General features: G+C 26.5%; 1 protein-coding gene across 4 annotated transcripts; it reads left to right on the forward strand.

The window, feature by feature from the left end:
• The first annotated feature begins 863 nt into the window (after nt 1-863).
• LOC119613324 (cholinephosphotransferase 1) lies at nt 864-20,385 on the forward strand. 4 transcript variants are annotated; one of them, XM_037969363.1, is made up of 10 exons: nt 920-1,251; nt 1,395-1,814; nt 7,427-7,667; nt 7,742-7,900; nt 9,927-10,055; nt 11,037-11,168; nt 15,489-15,620; nt 19,214-19,372; nt 19,444-19,608; nt 19,680-20,190. In XM_037969363.1, exons 2-10 carry the CDS (start codon nt 1,606-1,608, stop codon nt 19,917-19,919), a joined length of 1,566 nt encoding a protein of 521 aa, XP_037825291.1. In that variant the 5' UTR covers nt 920-1,251; nt 1,395-1,605; the 3' UTR covers nt 19,920-20,190. The 4 variants fall into 4 exon arrangements, with proteins under 4 accessions (XP_037825265.1, XP_037825291.1, XP_037825282.1 ...); XM_037969337.1 differs by lacking the exons at nt 9,927-10,055; nt 15,489-15,620 and having other exon boundaries at nt 864-1,251; nt 19,680-20,385; XM_037969354.1 differs by lacking the exons at nt 11,037-11,168; nt 15,489-15,620 and having other exon boundaries at nt 19,680-20,385.
• The last annotated feature ends 15 nt before the right edge of the window (nt 20,386-20,400 follow it).

Below are 20,400 nucleotides of genomic sequence, written 5' to 3' on the forward strand. Positions count from 1 at the left end.
CATCCGGATTCCATATGTAAGATTGTATGTTTAACAATTTGAAAAAATCCAAAATGTAGCATTTGAAAGGCGAAAAAGCACCAGAAACTCCCCTTTATAGATTTTGATTCAATCAATATTTAAAAGTACCATTTGTGGAACAAAAAGTACCAAAAAAAATCAATCCTATAGATTTTCATTCAATCAGGATCTTATAAGTCTGATTTTATGTTTCTAGGTTCCCTAATTCAGAATATCATAAATATACCAATTCAATGACAGAAAGTCTTCCTTTTATAGAATTCCATTCAATCAATATGCTGCGTGTTTAATTTTGGGCTTCTCAGTTCAATTTTATAAAAGATTTAAAAAGCATCAGTTGAAGAAAAAGAGTCACTCTTATAGCTTTTCATTTTATCATAAAAAAACTAAAAAGTACCAGTTGAATAACGAAAAAGTACCAAAAATCTCTTCCTACAGATTTTTGTCCACTCAGAACTAGGAATGTTTAATTTTATGCCTCTAGGTTCAATATTATAGAAAATTCTTTTGAAGAAAGAAAAAGTGCAAAAAATGTAATATCTTATAAACCATAAATGTGATTATTTTATTTGTTTTGTAACTAAAATTTGGTTCTATTTATCCAGAACAAAAATTTAAACCGAAAAACGTTTAAATTGTTTATAATTACCTTTTAGCATATATTTTGAAAGTTATTTTGCTTGAAACAAAGTTATTTACTATATTTAACACTAACTGATCCTATTCCATTCTGTTTCTAGGTATATTTAATACATTTATGCAATATTCCCATAAACACTACCAAACTTAGTACCTTTTTATGCAACTCTGTTAAAATTAACAAAATTTTCTTCGGTTTGTTTACTTCCTCCCCTTTTTTGACACATCATACATACATTTTTTTTTGACATCTGTAACAAAAAAAAAATTCTCATACGATTGTCAGCTCTCTGTCCGGTTGGAAGAAATGTGTGAAAAAAGCGAAAAAGAAGAATTTCAGCGGCTAAATTAATACAGAAAATCGTAACAAAAATCACACGCAAGCAATATTAATAAAAGAAATAACTATATTTTAATAAAATAAATTTAACAAGCAAATCTACAATAAAATTTTCTAACAAAAACAACTACCATTTAGTACAAAATCAAACACGTGAAGTATAGAAAGAAAAGGAAAAAAAAGAAATTTTGTACTTTTTTTTTTATAAGAAACGAAAGGGGGGTTGAGCAGTGTATAAAAAAAGGGTGAAGGTAAAAAAAGTGCAATTTTAGTGAGCGTATGAAATATATAACAAGTGCAAATTTATAAGAAAAATGTGTGAAAAAAATTAAAGTAAATAATTTTTTGAAAAAAATAAAACAAAAATTTCTTTTTTTTTAATTTTTTGTTATAGAAACGCAATTTGCTTAAGCCCCATCTTATGCAAATCATTATAAGCAAAAAATCACTTCATAGTAAAGAAAATATAAAGAAAATTGTATATAGAAAGTGTCAAAGAGAGTGAGTAGTGGTGGAAGAGAAAAAGAACGCAAAAAAAAAGAGGAGTGATAAAATCATCATAAAATAAAAGAAAATACAGTTTTTATTTTATTTATTCAACAACAATGGCCTACAAAGACCGCATACTCACACCACAGCAATTGAAGAAATTGTCCGAACATAAGTACTCATGCAGCAGTTCAAGTTTAATGGATCCTTGGCTACAGCCCTGGTGGAATTGGTTGGTGTCCAAGACACCGCTATGGTTGGCTCCAAATCTAATAACCATAGTGGGTTTAGTTGTTAATATAGTGACCACCTTAATCTTAGTAGCGTAAGTACAAATATTGTTTTTAAATTATTTATTTAAATCACAACAATTGTTAAAATTATTTCAAGTTTTTTTGTTCGAGTTTCACTTGTTGACCCTGAAATTTTCATTTCTATTTTGTATGTGTGTAAATTTGGCCTTGCAGTTTTGTTTTTTTGTTGTTGTTAGTGCAACAAATTCACTTGCGCCTCTTTTCTATAGCTGTTGATTTTGTGTGTTTTTATTTATTTTTTTGGTTTTCAAAGTTGTCGTCATCATTATAATCATCTGCAGCATTAGATTTGTGGAACAAATTGCTTTTGATTAGCTATAGAAAGTTTCTTTTTCCTGTTGTTTTTTCTTTTCAAATCTTATTGGAATTTGCCATCCTAGAGCACGATTTCACAATTTTCCAAACACAAACCGTTTTAATTAAACAAATTTTTATTAAAATTTTAAATTTTGCATTTTATTGTTTATAATTGTTTATATTTTTGTTGTAATTGTTTATGGACGAGAGAAATTGTTTAAATAGTTTCTTAAATGCTTGTGCATGTTTTTGCTTTGTTTCTGTAAGGAAAGTGTATTGCATATTCTATTTGTTTCTATTGAGTCATGGTACATTTAGTATATTGGACAAAACTTTTTAATTATAATATATTATAGAGATTAATAGGTCTGAATAAGAATTTCTATTACATTGTGCTAGATATTAACTTGTGTTTAAAGACTATTGTATTGACTGTACATAAGACTATAGACAAGTAGTGTAGAGTTTATAATAGACTAAATTTTAAACCATAAAATGGTAAAATAATAGACTTTAAACTAGTTTGTAGACTAGACAAGTAGCGACTATAGATGTTACTAGAGACTAGATAATAGAATAGACTAGACTATAAACAAGGCTTATCTATTGACATGACTATAAACTGGACTATAGACTAGACTATAGATTAGACTATAGAATAGACTATAGACTAGACTTTAGATTAGACAAAACATTAGACTATAGACTAAAGTATGGACTAAAGATGTTACTAGAGACTATATGATAGAATAGACTATAAAGTAGACTAGACTATAGAATAGACTATAGAATAGGCTATAGACTAGACTATAGACTAGACTATAGACTAGACTATAGAATAGACTATAGACTAGACTATAGACTAGACTATAGACTAGACTATAGACTAGACTATAGACTAGACTATAGACTAGACTATAGACTAGACTATAGACTAGACTATAGACTAGACTATAGACTAGAGTATATACTAAACTATTGATAAATAACAGACTGTTCGAGAGACTTTTTTGTTTCTACTTCTAATGTAGACTATTCTGAAGTTCCGACTGCAGCCTATGCTAGAGACTAGATTGTATACTAGACTATAAACTCGACTAATTGCTTTTTACTCAGTGAGAAAACGATATATTTTTTAATTCGTTAAAAGTGTACCTCGTATAACAGAGAAGATCCTCTTAAATCAATTTAATAAAAAATCTTACATTTCTATTTCATTTCTTTAAACAAATTCTCTAGTATCTCTTCATATAAATTGCTCTATTATTATCTACATATATTAAATAGGAAAAAAAACTGATAAAAAAATATAATTTTACGCCATAATAATGAAATCAGAGTATCGCCTCTACTGCCAGTGGGAGGTTTGTAAAAATCAACTACTTAGTTTAGTTTTTTTATAACTACAACAACTATTGTTGCAGTAAAATATGATAAGATGGAAAAATAAACTATTTTTTAAACGTAAGAAGAAAACTTATCATATATATAAAGCAAATACAAACTTTGATCTAAAAATAACAACAACAATAAACTTTATTTGAAATTTGAATTGTTGTGATTAAAAATAAATAATAAAAAATAGCAGTTTAGTATTTAATATCAGTATAATGTACTCATATTAAAACCAACAATTAAAGCTAAATGTTGATTTTAACAATTATTATGGTCTGAATACAAATAATTTTAAATAAAATTGAAAATATTATATAAAATTATGAAAACTACAAATAATATGTATAACTAATGGTTTTTTATCATGAAACATATATTAAATTTAGTTCAAAATATAGATCTTTATTAAAGACTAACAAAAAAAATCAAATTTTTTATTGTCACCAGTTGAGAGTCAAAGTTCAAATTTCAATTTGCATACGTAATACATCACGTTTATTATTGTTGTTTTCAGTTTTGTTAACATTTCTTTTTCTGACGATAAATATACGCACAGTGAAATAATCTAAGAAAAAAATATGTATATTATAACATAAAGTTTCTTATCAGTAGTCGCAAACTTTTTGTATGTAGCAAAGTGTACTATATACATTTTTATTGTTGCCTGACATCTGACGAGACAATTTTAATATTAAAATAGATTATAAATAAGTTAGAAAAAAACTATAAGAGGTAATCAAAGACAAATAAAATGGCCTTGGCGACTACAATTTAGTTTGAAATTTTAGAAAAAATAAACTAAATACCACCGAATCAGGAACAAGTGCAGTTATTTGAATAAGAATAAAATAGAAATTTCGTAGATGAGAAATCTTATTACAAGATTTTAGACACTTGTTAGTTTTATAATCTTTTCTACTCTATACTCTTTTAAAGTTTAACTTAACTATTCTGTACTCAATTTATGTTTTTTATATATATACTTTATGAAATTCTTGCTTAATGACCTAAATAACCATATATGTATAGCAACAAAGCTAGTTTTTCTAGCCAGCTTTAAACTATTAAAATATTAACAATGTTTTTTAAATATATAAATATAGGTTCATGTAAAGTTCAATATATAATTATGTTGGTTGAAAAATAACCTTTTTCAAAAATGACCTCATTATTAATGAAATAAAAAGCACTTTTAATCATTTACATATTTATAGGTTAAAAATTTATTATAGTTTTTTTATTTTCTAAATAAATGGTTAGCGTTATTTTTAAAAAAGACTTTCATAATATATAAGAAAAGAAGTATTGATTTTATACTTTAAAAATGGGGTTGTTTTATTTTCTAACTGGTGAGATTTAAAGTTTTTGAAAATACACTTTGGGGGGATGAGTTTTCTAATGGAAAAAGACTTGTAAGAAGTGTAAAGTATAAAAAATGTATTCAGTTCAGTCTGTAAATCCGACTGTAGTGAAATTCTTTTTTAAAATCGTTAGATTTATATTTCTATAGTCTATTCTATGATCTAGTCTATAGTCTAGTTTATAGTCTAGTTTATAGTGTAGTCTATAGTCTAGTCCATAGTCTAGTCTATAGACTAGTCTATAGTCTAGTCTATAGTCTAGTCTATAGTCTAGTCTAGTCTAGTCTATAGTCTAGTCTATAGTCTAGTCTATAGTCTAGTCTATAGTCTAGTCTATAGTCTAGTCTATAGTCTAGCTATAGTCTAGTCTATAGTCTAGTCTATAGTCTAGTCTATAGTCTAGTCTATAGTCTAGTCTATTAGTCTAGGTCTATAGTCTAGTCTATAGTCTAGTCTGTAGCTCGTCTCAGTCTAGTCGTTATAGTCTAGTCTATAGTATAGTCTATAGTCTAGTTATGTTAGTTCTAGAGTCAGTCTAGTAGGTCTATAGTCTAGGTCATTAGTCTAGTTCTATATGTCTAGTCTATAGTCTAGTCTATTAGTCTAGTTCTATAGTCTAGTCTATAGTTCTAGTCTATAGTCTAGTCTATAGTCTAGTCTATAGTCTAGTCTATCGTCTCGTTCTATAGTCTAGTCTATCTAGTCTATAGTAGTCTATAGTCTAATCTATAGTCTAGTCTATAGTCTAGTCTATAGTCTAGTCTATAGTCTAGTCTATAGTCTAGTTTATAGTCTAGTTTATAGTCTGGTCTATAGTCTAGTCTATAGTCTAGTCTATAGTCTAGTCTATAGTCTAGTCTATAGTCTAGTCTATAGTCTAGTCTATAGTCTAGTCTATAGTCTAGTCTATAGTCTAGTCTATAGTCTAGTCTATAGTCTAGTCTATAGTCTAGTCTATAGTCTAGTCTATAGTCTAGTCTATAGTCTAGTCTATAGTCTAGTCTATAGTCTAGTCTATAGTCTAGTCTATAGTCTAGTCAATAGTCTAGTCTATAGTCTAGTCAATAGTCTAGTCTATAGTCTAGTCTATAGTCTAGTCTATAGTCTAGTCTATAGTCTAGTCTATAGTCTAGTTTATAGTCAAGTCTATAGTCTAGTCTATAGTCTAGTCTATAGTCTGGTCTATAGTTAAGTCTGGAGTCTTGTATATAGTCTAGTATAGTATCCTGTCCAGTCTGCTGTTCTTTCTATACAATAGTCTATATTTCAGCCTTTAATTCCATTTTAAGCTAAATTATTTTTAAAAAATTGTTCATAAATTCTAGAGTTAAGCAAATAAATCTTAATAAATTGCTATAATTTGTATAAATTATTTCTATTACAGTTCATCACCAAAAAAAAAAGTATCAAATTATTTGAACTTTATTGATTATTTAAAGAAATCTAAATTTATTACAATAGCTTACTGTTTAGAGATCTTTTCTCACAAATCGCAAACTCACACACAACTAGCAAAATTATTTATTTAATTAAGTATTATAGGCTGCTATTGTTCAAATTAAATTAAAATGATTCAATTAAAGCTACAAAATAAAAAAAACATGCATGTGTTAAACACGTTTCATTAAGAAAAATTTTACACTGAATGTTTTTTTTTTTTTTTTTTTTTTTTATAAAAACCAATAAAAAGTCATCGTCATTTTGTCTAGCTCACTTATATTTATTTATGTATTTTATATAATTCAATTTATAAAAAACACCTTTTTAAATAAATTACCACAAAATGATTCATTTAAATTTTGCAACAATGATTACTATAGTAGTCAACGCCAACAGTAGCAGATAAACAAAAGAGATTTTGTTTTTATTTTTTTAAATTATTAATATAAAGGGGTTTTTAATAACAAATGTAATATTTCGAAATTTATTTTACTTGTTTTGGTTTAATAGACTTTCTTTGTTAAACAATCAATAAATTTTTTAATGTCGCAAAATATTATCAGTCATTTAAAAATGATATAAGTAGATTGTAGTTACTTCTTTTTTATTAGCAAATAACACCCCCTTTTAATAGACAGCAAAAAAATTTTCATTTTTCTCTTTTTGTTTGAGGGGGTTATAAAAAGAAATTCATTCAATAATTTATTTAATAAAGAAAATTCTCTTTTATTTCGGTTTGCTATTGACTTTTACTTGCCCTTTTCGAAATATTGTGCATATAAATGTGTTCTTTGATCTAGTTTTTATTTATTTATTTATTTAATTGCTAATTAAAACACAATTGAGGTGTATAACAAGTTGCTAGATATAGCTGAAAACGAACAAAATTTCCGTTCAATTTTCACAAACAATATGAAATAAAATGTATTTGTTAAAGTAAAGACAGGTGTATATATTCCTCTGACCACAAAACAACTTTGATAAAAAGTTCATTGATTTACAATGTGTATAGAACATTGGAATATGACCTGGATTAATAAAGACATATGTTAAATATATAGCATTTAGATTAACTAAAGTTGTTATAATAAAAATTATTAATTTATTCTTTTTTTTGTTTAAAATTCTAGTTACAGTCCAGAAGGCACTTCTGCACCCCCAAGATGGACATGTTTACTTTGTGCCTTTGGTTTGTTTGTATATCAAAGTTTAGATTCCATAGATGGTAAACAGGCACGTCGTACAAATACTTCCTCGCCATTGGGTGAATTATTTGATCATGGCTGCGATTCCATATCCACGGTATTCGTAGCACTCTCAGCATGCATATCTTGTCAATTAGGCCATTATCCAAATTGGTTATTCTTCCAGGTAAGTTTTGTGAAATTATCTTCAAATTTTTATGATTCAGTTGGTGGAATTTGTTTTTGTTTTTCTTGTTTTAGTGTTTCTGTGCTATTTCATTATTTTATTGTGCCCATTGGCAAACCTATGTTTCGGGCACTTTGAGATTTGGCAAAATTGATGTAACTGAGGCACAATTTACCATTATGGGTATACATGTAATCTCATTTATATTTGGTCCAGAATTTTGGATGACTAAGGTAAGTTGAGAGATTTTTATTTACGCAAAAAAAAAACATTTATTTATATAATTTTTATTAAAATTTTAATTTTATAACAAAAAAGCTAAGATGTAAACCATTGTTTGAATATAATTCTGTAGATTAGCCTGTATTCTAGGGTATAGACTGTTCTATAGAGTTTATAGTCTTTTGACAAGTACAATATAATGTTCATTTTAAAGTCTAGTGTCTAGTCTAGGGTCAAGTTTGGAATCTTTTCTATAGTCTACTTTAGAGTCTAGTATAAAGTTTACTTTATAGTCTTGTGAAGAGATTTTATTCTACTTTAGAGTCTAGTGTATCGTTCAGTGTAGAGTATAGACTAGATTTTAGTATAGAGTCTAGTCTAGAGACTAATCTAGAGTTTTTTCTATAGACGTGTATAAAGTTTAGTGTAGAGTTAAGAATAGTCTAGTCTATAGTCTAGTCTATAGTCTAGTCTATAGTCTAGTCTATAGTCTAGTCTATAGTCTAGTCTATAGTCTAGTCTAGTCTAGTCTATAGTCTAGTCTATAGTCTAGTCTATAGTCTAGTCTATAGTCTAGTCTATAGTCTAGTCTATAGTCTAGTCTATAGTCTAGTCTATAGTCTAGTCTAGTCTATAGTCTAGTCTATAGTCTAGTCTATAGTCTAGTCTATAGTCTAGTCTATAGTCTAGTCTATAGTCTAGTCTATAGTCTATAGTCTAGTCTATAGTCTAGTCTATAGTCTAGTCTATAGTCTAGTCTATAGTCTAGTCTATAGTCTAGTCTATAGTCTAGTCTATAGTCTAGTCTATAGTCTAGTCTATAGTCTAGTCTATAGTCTAGTCTATAGTCTAGTCTATAGTCTAGTCTATAGTCTAGTCTATAGTCTAGTCTATAGTCTAGTCTATAGTCTAGTCTATAGTCTAGTCTATAGTCTAGTCTATAGTCTAGTCTATAGTCTAGTCTATAGTCTAGTCTATAGTCTAGTCTATAGTCTAGTCTATAGTCTAGTCTATAGTCTAGTCTATAGTCTAGTCTATAGTCTAGTCTATAGTCTAGTCTATAGTCTAGTCTATAGTCTAGTCTATAGTCTAGTCTATAGTCTAGTCTATAGTCTAGTCTATAGTCTAGTCTATAGTCTAGTCTATAGTCTAGTCTATAGTCTAGTCTATAGTCTAGTCTATAGTCTAGTCTATAGTCTAGTCTATAGTCTAGTCTATAGTCTAGTCTATAGTCTAGTTTATAGCCTAGTCTATAGTTTTGTCTATAGTCTAATCTATTCTAGACTATAGTCTAGTCAAATCTATAGTTTGGTCTATATTCTACAGTTTAGTCTATGGTATAGTCTATTGTTTAGTCTATAGTTTAGTTTATTGTTTAGTCTTTAGTCTAGTTTATAGTTTGGGTTATAGTCGAGTTTATAGTTTAGTCTACAGTCTAATCTATAGTCTAGCCTATAGTCTAGTCTATAGTCTAGCCTATAGTCTAGCCTGTAGTCTAGCCTCTGGTGTAGTCTGTAGTCTAGTCTATATTTTATTCTATAGTCTGGTTTATAGTCTAGTCTGAAATTTTGTTAATTGTCGGTTTTAAAGTATAGAGTTTAGACTGAAGTCTAGTTTAGAGTTTAGTTTAAAGTCTTATCTAGAGCTAGTTTACCATCTAGTCTATTATAAATTAGATTGGTTTATATCTTGGCCTTTTTGAAAACATATTTTTTATTTATTATTTTTATATTTAATTACAAATTCTTTAATACTTTTGTTTACAAAAAAAAAAAAAAAAAATAATATTTCCAGGAGATTATTAAATTTATATTTTAAGAAAAAATTTCATTAAACAATTATAATTTAAATTAATTTTACTTAATGCGCTACAAAAATTAAAACAAAAAATATCCTTTAAAAACATTAAACATATTTTAACTAAAATTTTATGTTGTATATTTTCTTTTTAAATTATTTAAAACAAAATACTATTCAACATACATAAACTATAAAATATGTTTACATATATATACACCCTCCTAACTCCTCCCTTAGATATTTGGTAATTTAGAATTATGGTCTTCCTTATGCCTAATGACAATAGTTTGTGGTATTTGGTCATTGTCACATATATTCTCTGTTGTTTTGGCTGGAGGTGTTGGCAAGAATGGCTCAACAGTTGCCGTAAGTTTTCCCTTAAATGCCAACTTTAATAAACAAAAAAAAAAAAAAAATACGTACCTTCTTTTGGCTAATTGTTTTTTATTAAATAGTTGAAATCTAAAACCAGAACAGTAACGTACCTAAACAAACATTATAGTTTTTCCAATTATCCTTTATTGCTAATTCCTAAAACTTACTTTACTTTTTTTTACTCTACCCCTATATAACCTTTTTAACTTGCTCATGTTTTTAGTACTACTTTTGTAAATTACTTTTTTTTAAATTTGATTTTGTTAAAAAAAAAACATAAGATTGTTTATATAAATTGGTTAAAGGCCCAGTATGACTTATATGTTGACAGTTTGTTTTACTTTATCCTGCCTTTAAAAAGGCTTCTTAGTTGATTTTATTAGTTTTATACATAATAGTATGCTATTTGTTTAACTATGTTTTAATTTGTTATTAAAATTTTATTAAAGAAAACTATATACTAACTATTTCAATTAAATAAAGAAATATTAGCTGTTTTAAATACATAAAATTATAAGTTATATTAAACAAAAAGCAAATACAATTATAGGGATTTAAATAAAACACTTATTAAGAGCCTCTACACTGTCATTAACTTTTAAAAAACTAAAGGGAACAACTACACAAAACAGCCATCTATCTACATGACAATAAATTTGTGGTAAGGATGTTTAAATCGGCTGATACATCATAAATGTTCGTTTTTTTCGTCTACAACATCCTAAGGGTTTCATTAAAAAAAACATTTTTTTAAAAACTAGTTTATTTATTATTATTTTATTTTTATTATTAATTTATATATAACAAACAAACACCTGGAACTATTATAATGGAAACTTATTTGTTAACTTTACTTTTAAAGAAAAGTTTTGTTTACAACATCTACCACCCATTCCATACTTATTGACCTTTTTTTTAATTAAAACTTAAAATTTTTCCTTTTTTATTTTATTTTTTTTTTCATATATTTAGCTACCAATTGTTGGCTTAAATAAAAATTATATTATTTTATTGGGTATAACTATCTGTTATTTTGTAAATTTTACGAATTTTTGCAAAATCTTCCTACATGGCGGCAGTGGCAAAAATGGTTCCTCAGTTGCTGTAAGCATTAATTCAAAACAAAATACATTATTATAAAAAAAAATTCAAAATTTTGCAAAAACCACCTATCAAAGGCTTTAACAAATAACCTCTACACCCTTAAAAAAACTTCATAAAAGTTCAATAAAAAAGTCTGTCTAATAAAACTGTTTTTAAAAAACCAAATGTAAAAAAAAATTTTCTAAATTTTCTATTATTTTTATTAAAAACCGTTTTATTAGCTAAACTTTTTGTTAATGTTTCTTTATATCTAATTAAAACCTTTAACTAAACATTATATATTAAATATCCCTTAATAATCCCTGTGTTTGGTAGTTTTTTAAAAAAATAACATTTATAAACGGTTTCCATTTACATTTTTTTGTTCCACTCCAATTGGGTTTTTTGATTGAGTATCATCATACTTGCCTAGACCCCAAATACCATTTCATTTATGCAATTTTTTACCATTAATGTTTAACCCTTTTTAATTAAGGTTAAGGCCACTATAAGCTGCTTTGAGTTTTAATTTTAACAATAATTGGTTTTAAATAGCTTTAGTCCATTATTAGTAAAAATAATTTAAACATCTCGTTTAGTTAGGTATTTTTTTAAATATAAGTTCCATTATTAACTATAAATGCCAACATTTATTAAAGTTAATAAAGTTATAACAATCAAATTAGCTAAAAAAAACTTTAATAATTGTTTAAAATTCATTTTTGGGTTATTATTATAAAACTTTATATTATTATAAGCTTTCATTATAAATTTAATTTATCATAATCTGTCATTAGCTTTAATATATGTATGCAAATATATTAATTTTTAAAACTAATAAGGTTTATAACATGTTACTAAATGGTTTAGGTATATAATTTTATGTATTTTTTATGAATCTGAAATCATTTTGATGTATTTAACACATATAGATCAGAATTTTATTATTAAAATAAAATAATTTAAACAATATAGTTTACTATCTTCTCAAATAAGAATTTCTTCTTTAACGATTGCAAAAACGTTAATTTCCTCAAATTTTGCATTAAAATTTCTATTGTAATATTTGAAAACCTTTTTTTGAATATCGATGTATTAAAAAGTCTATATAGTTCGAAAGACCTAATGTTCATTTAATTCATTCAATATAAAAAAAAATTTATGGTACGAAGGAAGAATAATAGCTATTCTTATGTCATTCAGTATCAAAAATCTCATCATATAAACATTATAATATAAAAAAGACTCTACGGTTCGAAGGACCAAAATATTTTTGTGTTCAACCGCTGTTCTTATTCTGATTTAATTCATTCAATAAAAAAGTTTTTACGGTTCGAAGGACCAACATATATATGTATATATATATATATATATATATATATATATATATATATATATATATTTATGAACAGTAGCTATTCTTATGTTATTTAGTATCAAAAATCTCTTCATATAAACATTATAATATAAAAAAGACTCTACGGTTCGAAGGACCAACATATTTTTGAGTTCAACCGTTGTTCTAATGTTTATTTCATTCATTCAATATAAAAAAAAACTTTACGGTTCGAATTAAAAAAATAATTTTTAAGAACAATAGCTATTCATATGTCGTTCAATATCAAAAATCGTATTAAATATTATATTATAAAAAAGAATCTTCGGTTCGAAGGACCAATACATTTTTAAGAAAAATAGCTATTCTAATGCCGTTCAATATCAAAATTCTCTTCATATAAACATTATATTATAAAAAATACTACGGTTCGAACGACTAAAATATTTTTAAGAACAACAGCTATTCTGGTCTAATGTTCATTTAATTCATTCAATAAAAAAGTTTTTACGGTTCGAAGATCCAACACATTTTTATGAACAGTAGCTATTCATATGTCGTTTAAAATCAAAAATCTTTTCATATAAATATTATATTATAAGAAAGACACTACGGTTCGAAAGACCAATATATTTTTAAGAAAAATAGCTATTCATATGTCGTTCAATATCAAAAATCCCTTCATATAAATATTATATTATAAAAAAGACTCTACGGTTCAAAGGACCAAAACATTTTTAAGAACAACAACAACTATTCTGGTCTAAAGTTCATTTAATTCTTTCCATAAAAAATATTCTACGGTTCGAAGGACCAAATTATTTTTAAGAACAATAGCTTTTTTAATGTAAAATCTCTTTATATAAACATAATACTATAAAAAGACTGTACGGTTCGAAGGACCATAACATTTCTGAGTACAATCACAGTTCTAAATTCATTTGATTTATTCATTATTTTAAAATACTTCGTATCAATGTTAGATTATCAAAAAGACTACGGTTCGAAGGACCAAATTATTTTTGTGTAGATTTTTTTGTGTGCATTTCATTCAATATGCGAAAACACTTCATATATATACTAGTGTATAAAAAGACTTTACGGTACGAAGGACCAACACATTTTTAAAAACAATATTATAAAGAAAACTCTACAGTTCGAAGTATTCGAGTATAATCACTGTTCTATATTCATTTGATTTATTCTTTATCTTAAAACTCTTAGTATCAATATAAGATTATCAAAAAGACTCTACGCTTCGAAGGACCAAAATATTTTAGAGTAGATTTGTGCATTTTACTCATTCAATATGCAAAAAAAAAACTTTTTATAGATACTGGTGTATAAAAAAGACTTTATGAAACGAAGGACCAACACATTTGATTTTAAAAAGACTACGGTTCGAAGAACCAAAACATATTTGTGGGCATTTAACTCATTCAATACGCGAAAAAACTTATTATAGATACAGGTGTATAAAAAAGTCTTTACGAAACGAAGGACCAACACATTTTATTATAAAAAATACTCTACGGGTCGAAGGACCAAAATATTTTTGAATACAATCATACAATCATATTAATTTAATCTATTCATTAGTTTAAAATACTATAAATATTAGATTATCAAAAGGTCTCTACGGTTCGAGGGACCAACCCTCGCGTACATTTATAAAATACATTACGGTTCGAAGGACCAACATATTTTTAAGAACAATCTCGTTTTTTTGTTAATTTAATTTATTTAGTTACTGAAAACATTTCTTAAAAATATTAGAGTATAAAAAAGACTACAGTTCGCAGGACCAACAAAACTTTTTTGTATACAATTTCGAAAATTTAATTGTTTATTTAATCAATTAATTCAATTAATCAGAAATCAAATTGATTTTATTTTAAGTTCTCTTGATTTCATTTATCTTTTTTTTACTTCTTTTCAACAATTAAATTTATCTATTTTTCTTCATATTAAACATATTTCTTAATATGAAACATAACTGTACGGTTCGAAGGACCAAGTATAATAGCAAAAGTGAGGATTTAATATCAAAAAAATCTGTTATTTTCTTTATTTTATCAATTTCTTCTTATAAATTTTAGACTTTTTGGACAAAGAATCTTTATAATTTCTTAGAATTGTTAAACTTTGTGATATTTCAATGTGGTTCGAAGGACCAAAATATTATTCCGTAGAATTAGAAGGTGAATTATTATTATAGATTATATAATCAAAGGATGTTAGGAATCAATATTTAACATCGATTCTCTTTAGACAAAGAAACTTTGTGATTTTCGAATGTGGTTCGAAGGACCAAAATTGTTTGAATTTTAATATAACTACAACCCATAATGTTCATTAATATTTAACACTAAGCTTTTTTTGTGATTTAATAAAGTATCTCAAAGAATAAAAATTCTGTAAAAGAGAAATTTTAATTAAGATACAAATTAGTTCTAGAATGAATATTTGAAAAAAATAACTCGTCCACAATTCAAAGTGTTAGAAACAAGCAGTTATTTTCAGTTATTAACTAAATTGGAATCTTTAAAAAAAAAACTTAAAATACTTAATTATAACAGCCAGATGATGGTAACTATAGACTTTAGAGAAATTTTTATTTAAATTAAAAAATTTAAAAATTTATATAATGCTTTTAATTTAAACATACAAAAATACATTAAAAACCTTTTATTATCACTCCTGTAAATTGTTGTCTCTAGAATTCGATAAACGATAATTGCTGTTCTAATTAGATTGCTTTTTATATACATATTTTTAATTTTTAACTACGATCTTCTGGAAATTTAAAAATTATATTTTATTTATTATTTAACAAAATTTATTATAAATATTTTTTTAAGTTTATCTTTTTCTTTTTGTTAAAAAAAAAGTAAAGACAAAAATTTATATCACACTGATTTTATTTAATTTTTTTTAACAATTATAAATTTAAACCCAAAAACAAACAAAAAACGAAACAAATTGGATGTATAATTTATCTATAGCTACCTTATGTTGGCTGTGAATTACGCATAATGCCTTTATATTTTGCCTGTGGCATTGATATTTTATTAGCTTTACGTTATGCCAAAGTTATAACAACTGAAGGATGTGGAAAAAATGGATCTTCAGTGGCTGTAAGAGAATTTTTCTATTAATTATAATTGAAAAAAAAAGAATTGTATTTCTTTTTTTATACTTAGTTTTAAATAAAAATATTTAAGTGTTTTTTTTCTCTATTAAGTGTATGTGTGTGTTAGAAATCAAGACATTTTCCATTTTTGTTTTCTACAGTTAATTTAATTTACAAAACACTGTTTATTTCGTTTCATATTTAGTTTTAGTGAAAACATTTTACACACACACACTCTACACTTTTTTAAAACTGAAATTTGAAATTGTTTAACACCTAATGAAACACTACACTATTATTTACACTTACAAATTTTGTTTAAATTATTATTGTTTATTTGTTTACACCCACAAAATTATACTTGAAACAGCCTTTTTTTACAAATAAAAAATTAAACAGCTCTTTTAGTTTAAATGCAGCAAATTGAAAAGTTTTAAGAAACTTAACTATAGCGGAGTTTACACTATTTGATTTCTCAGTTTAGTTTAGTCTATAGTCTAGTTTATAGTCTAGTCTATAGTATATTCTATAGTTTAGTTTATAGTCTGGTCTATAGTCTAGTCTTTAGTATAGTCTATAGTCTAGTCTATAGTCTAGTCTATGGTCTAGTCTATAGTCTAGTCTATATTCTAATATATAGTCTAGTCTATAGTCTAGTCTATAGTATAGTCTATAGTCTGGTCTATAGTCTAGTCTATGGTCTAGTCTATAGTCTAGTCTATATTCTAATATATAGTCTAGTCTATAGTCTAGTCTTTAGCCTAGTCTATAGTCTAATCTATAGTCTAGTATATAGTATAGTCTGTAGTCTAGTCTATAGTCTAGTCTATAGTGTAGTCATAGTACAGTCATAGTCTAGTCAATAGTCTACAGTCTAGTCTATAGTCTAGTCTATAGTCTAGTCTATAGTTTAGTCTATAGTCTAGTCTATAGTCTAGTCTATAGTCTAGTCCATAGTCTAGTCCATAGTCTAGTCTATAGTCTAGTCTATAGTCTAGTCTATAGTCTAGTCCATAGTCTAGTCTATAGTCTAGTCCATAGTCTAGTCTATAGTCTAGTCTATAGTCTAGTCTATAGTCTAGTCTATAGTCTAGTCTATAGTCTAGTCCATAGTCTAGTCCATAGTCTAGTCCATAGTCTAGTCCATAGTCTAGTCTTAGTCTAGTCTATAGTCTAGTCTATAGTCTAGTCTATAGTCTAGTCTATAGTCTAGGCTATAGTCTAGTCTATAGTCAATTCTATAGTCTAGTCTATAGTCAATTCTATAGTCTAGTCTATAGTCTAGTCTATAGTCTAGTCTATAGTCAATTCTATAGTCTAGTCTATAGTCTAGTCTAGTAGTCTAGTCTATAGTCTAGTCTATAGTCTAGTCTATAGTCTAGTCTATAGTCTAGTCTATAGTCTAGTCTATAGTCTAGTCTATAGTCTAGTCTATAGTCTAGTCTATAGTCTAGTCTATAGTCTAGTCTATAGTCTAGTCTATAGTCTAGTCTATAGTCTAGTCTATAGTCTAGTCTATAGTCTAGTCTATAGTCTAGTCTATAGTCTAGTCTATAGTCTAGTCTATAGTCTAGTCTATAGTCTAGTCTATAGTCTAGTCTATAGTCTAGTCTATAGTCTAGTCTATAGTCTAGTCTATAGTCTAGTCTATAGTCTAGTCTATAGTCTAGTCTATAGTCTAGTCTATAGTCTAGTCTATAGTCTAGTCTATAGTCTAGTCTATAGTCTAGTCTATAGTCTAGTCTATAGTCTAGTCTATAGTCTAGTCTATAGTCTAGTCTATAGTCTAGTCTATAGTCTAGTCTATAGTCTAGTCTATAGTCTAGTCTATAGTCTAGTCTATAGTCTAGTCTATAGTCTAGTCTATAGTCTAGTCTATAGTCTAGTCTATAGTCTAGTCTATAGTCTAGTCTATAGTCTAGTCTATAGTCTAGTCTAGTCTAGTCTATAGTCTAGTCTATAGTCTAGTCTATAGTCTAGTCTATAGTCTAGTCTATAGTCTAGTCTATAGTCTAGTCTATAGTCTAGTCTATAGTCTAGTCTATAGTCTAGTCTATAGTCTAGTCTATAGTCTAGTCTATAGTCTAGTCTATAGTCTAGTCTATAGTCTAGTCTATAGTCGTCTATAGTCTAGTCTATAGTCTAGTCTATAGTCTAGTCTATAGTCTAGTCTATAGTCTAGTCTATAGTCTAGTCTATAGTCTAGTCTATAGTCTAGTCTATAGTCTAGTCTATAGTCTAGTCTATAGTCTAGTCTATAGTCTAGTCTATAGTCTAGTCTATAGTCTAGTCTATAGTCTAGTCTATAGTCTAGTCACCTAGTGTAAGGAGAAAAGTTTATTGAAATTTCTTAATAACTTTCCGATTTGCAATTTCTCTTCTAAAGAAATAGAGCTGTAGATTTTTTATTTGTTTTTCCACACAAACACAGCAAACATTATGTTATTAAAAAAAAAAAACTCAATAGAAGACAGCAAATTACAGACGTACACACATAAATGTATATACAAACTTATTCATTATCCACTAGTTTCAATAGTAAATTGCATAATTTACAATTCTTTAACTTTTATAAAACTTTAGTTGTAAGGTTTTTTCTATAAACAAATCTTTACACCAAAGTAGTTTATATTTTTGAGTAAAATACAAGGAATGTCTTTAGTCTATCTAATAACTAACTAACTTTGTCTTAAAATTAAAATTTTGGGGTTTTGGTCTTTTATATTTTTATTACGTTATTAACTTTTATAATTTATATTTTAAGTTTTTGTGTAATTATTTGTTGTGTCTTGTTTTGTTTTAACTTTTAACCTTTTGTTGTATAACTCACACCTTTATCCTTCAACTGCATTTATTTTTGTGTCTTATTACTAAAAAAACTGTTTCATTCACTTTTTTCCCATATTTTTTTTAACACTTTTTTAATTAATAGTTTTTTTTTTCTCTTAATTTTCACCTAAACTTGTTAACACCTTAAAAATAATACAAAAAGCTTTATATAACAAGCTCAATCAATATCACCACCCCTGTACTCCCTGTTTATTAAGTAATTAACAATTAAAAAAGCCAAAAGATTTTAAATTTAGTCTCATGTTTTTGTAAAAAAAAGAAAAAGGTTTGAAATTGAAATGTGTGAAAAAGTGCCGCAAAACTTAAATTTTGTAAAAAATCTCAAATTTTTATTATTTTTTAAAAATTATTTTAAATTTGGAATTAAGTCAAATTTCTAAATTAAAGCTTTTTTAAACAAAGTCAAGAAATTCTTTTTCAAGATTTTGAAAATCTTCCAAAGAAAACAAAAAAATCATTTTGTCATTTTAAAAAAAAAATCGCGAATAATCCTTGATTTTTATTAATTCTTAAAAAATTTTATGTAAATACTTGTAAAATTTAATTTTAAATATTTTCCAATTTAAAAAATAAAAAATATTGAAATCAATTCGCTAAAAATACCTGGACAACATTTCATTTTCAAACCCTTTTGTTTTTGTGTTTAAATTCACAATAAAAAAACTTTAAACAAAAACTAATATATTATAATTTTCTATTTAATTCAACTTGTCTACCGGCTGTCCTCCGACTGTGTCATCTATACAGGGTACTAGTGTTTTATCGCCTAGTATACCATTGACTTTGGTAGTATTGCCTGCATTTATAATTGCTCAAAAATCGCCCGAAAATATTTTCACCGAACATTCGTCTTTGTATATAGTTGCATTCGGTATGGTGGCCGCTAAAGTCACTAATAAATTAGTGGTGAGTATAGAGAAAATCTTTAACTATAATTTTATTTAATTTTAAATTTAATATTGTTTTTCATTTAAAAGATCGCCCATATGACTAAGGCTGAAATGGAATATTTGGATTGGTCTTTGTTGGGTCCTGCTTTGCTGTTCCTTAATCAATATTTCAATTGTGTGGTGCCTGAAATTTGGCTGCTTTGGTTTACTTTGATATGGGGTACTCAAGATTTAATCAGATACTGTTCTCAAGTAAGTAATACGATTCGCAAGATAATGTCGACCAAAATAAACTAAAACTTTGTCTAATTCGTCTCCAACAGGTATGCTTGGAAATTTGTGCTCATTTGCATATACAACTCTTTACCATACCCTATCCCGCCAAGGGTGCTGGAGCTAGTAAATCGCATGCCACAAAATCAGGCCAAACTAATAATCATGGTTCAAAGCCCAAAGGTGTGCAGACTGTCAATCAGGGCACTAATCCCCCTTTAAAACATAAAAACAAAAAATCTCTTTCGAATGTCAACAATGATGTGGGCGAAGATGTGGACGCACTTTGAGTGTTGTTAGTTGATGGTTCCTTCTACTCCAACTCCTTTCCTTTCTTTTTTATTAATAATTATTATTATCATTTTAATGTTAATTTTAGAATTTATCATCATCATCATGATGATTATTTTTTGCCTTTCTTTTGTATATTGTATGTGTGAGTGTTTCAATTAAAAACCGAAATCCAAATAATTTAATGAAATGAATCAAATAATAGTAACTTTTTATTTAGTTTAGAATTTATTACAATATAATAAACAAAAAAATGATAATGAGCGTAAATATAACAAAAAAACAAAACTTTAATACATTTTAGTAAATCTTTGTGCTACAATTAAAGTAAATAAAACAAAACAAATTTAAACAGAAAAATCGTTATATTAAACCAAATAATTATTAAAAAGAAAACAATTATTACAACATGGAAAACATTTATGTGTAAAAAAAATAATAATAATAAAACTGAATTGTTGGTGATTTTTTCTATTTTTA

This window comes from Lucilia sericata, unplaced genomic scaffold (assembly GCF_015586225.1).
Source record: "Lucilia sericata isolate MDLA Ls3-8-SP2 unplaced genomic scaffold, ASM1558622v1 Contig000039F_arrow, whole genome shotgun sequence".
Classification (NCBI taxonomy): Eukaryota; Metazoa; Arthropoda; class Insecta; order Diptera; family Calliphoridae; genus Lucilia; species Lucilia sericata.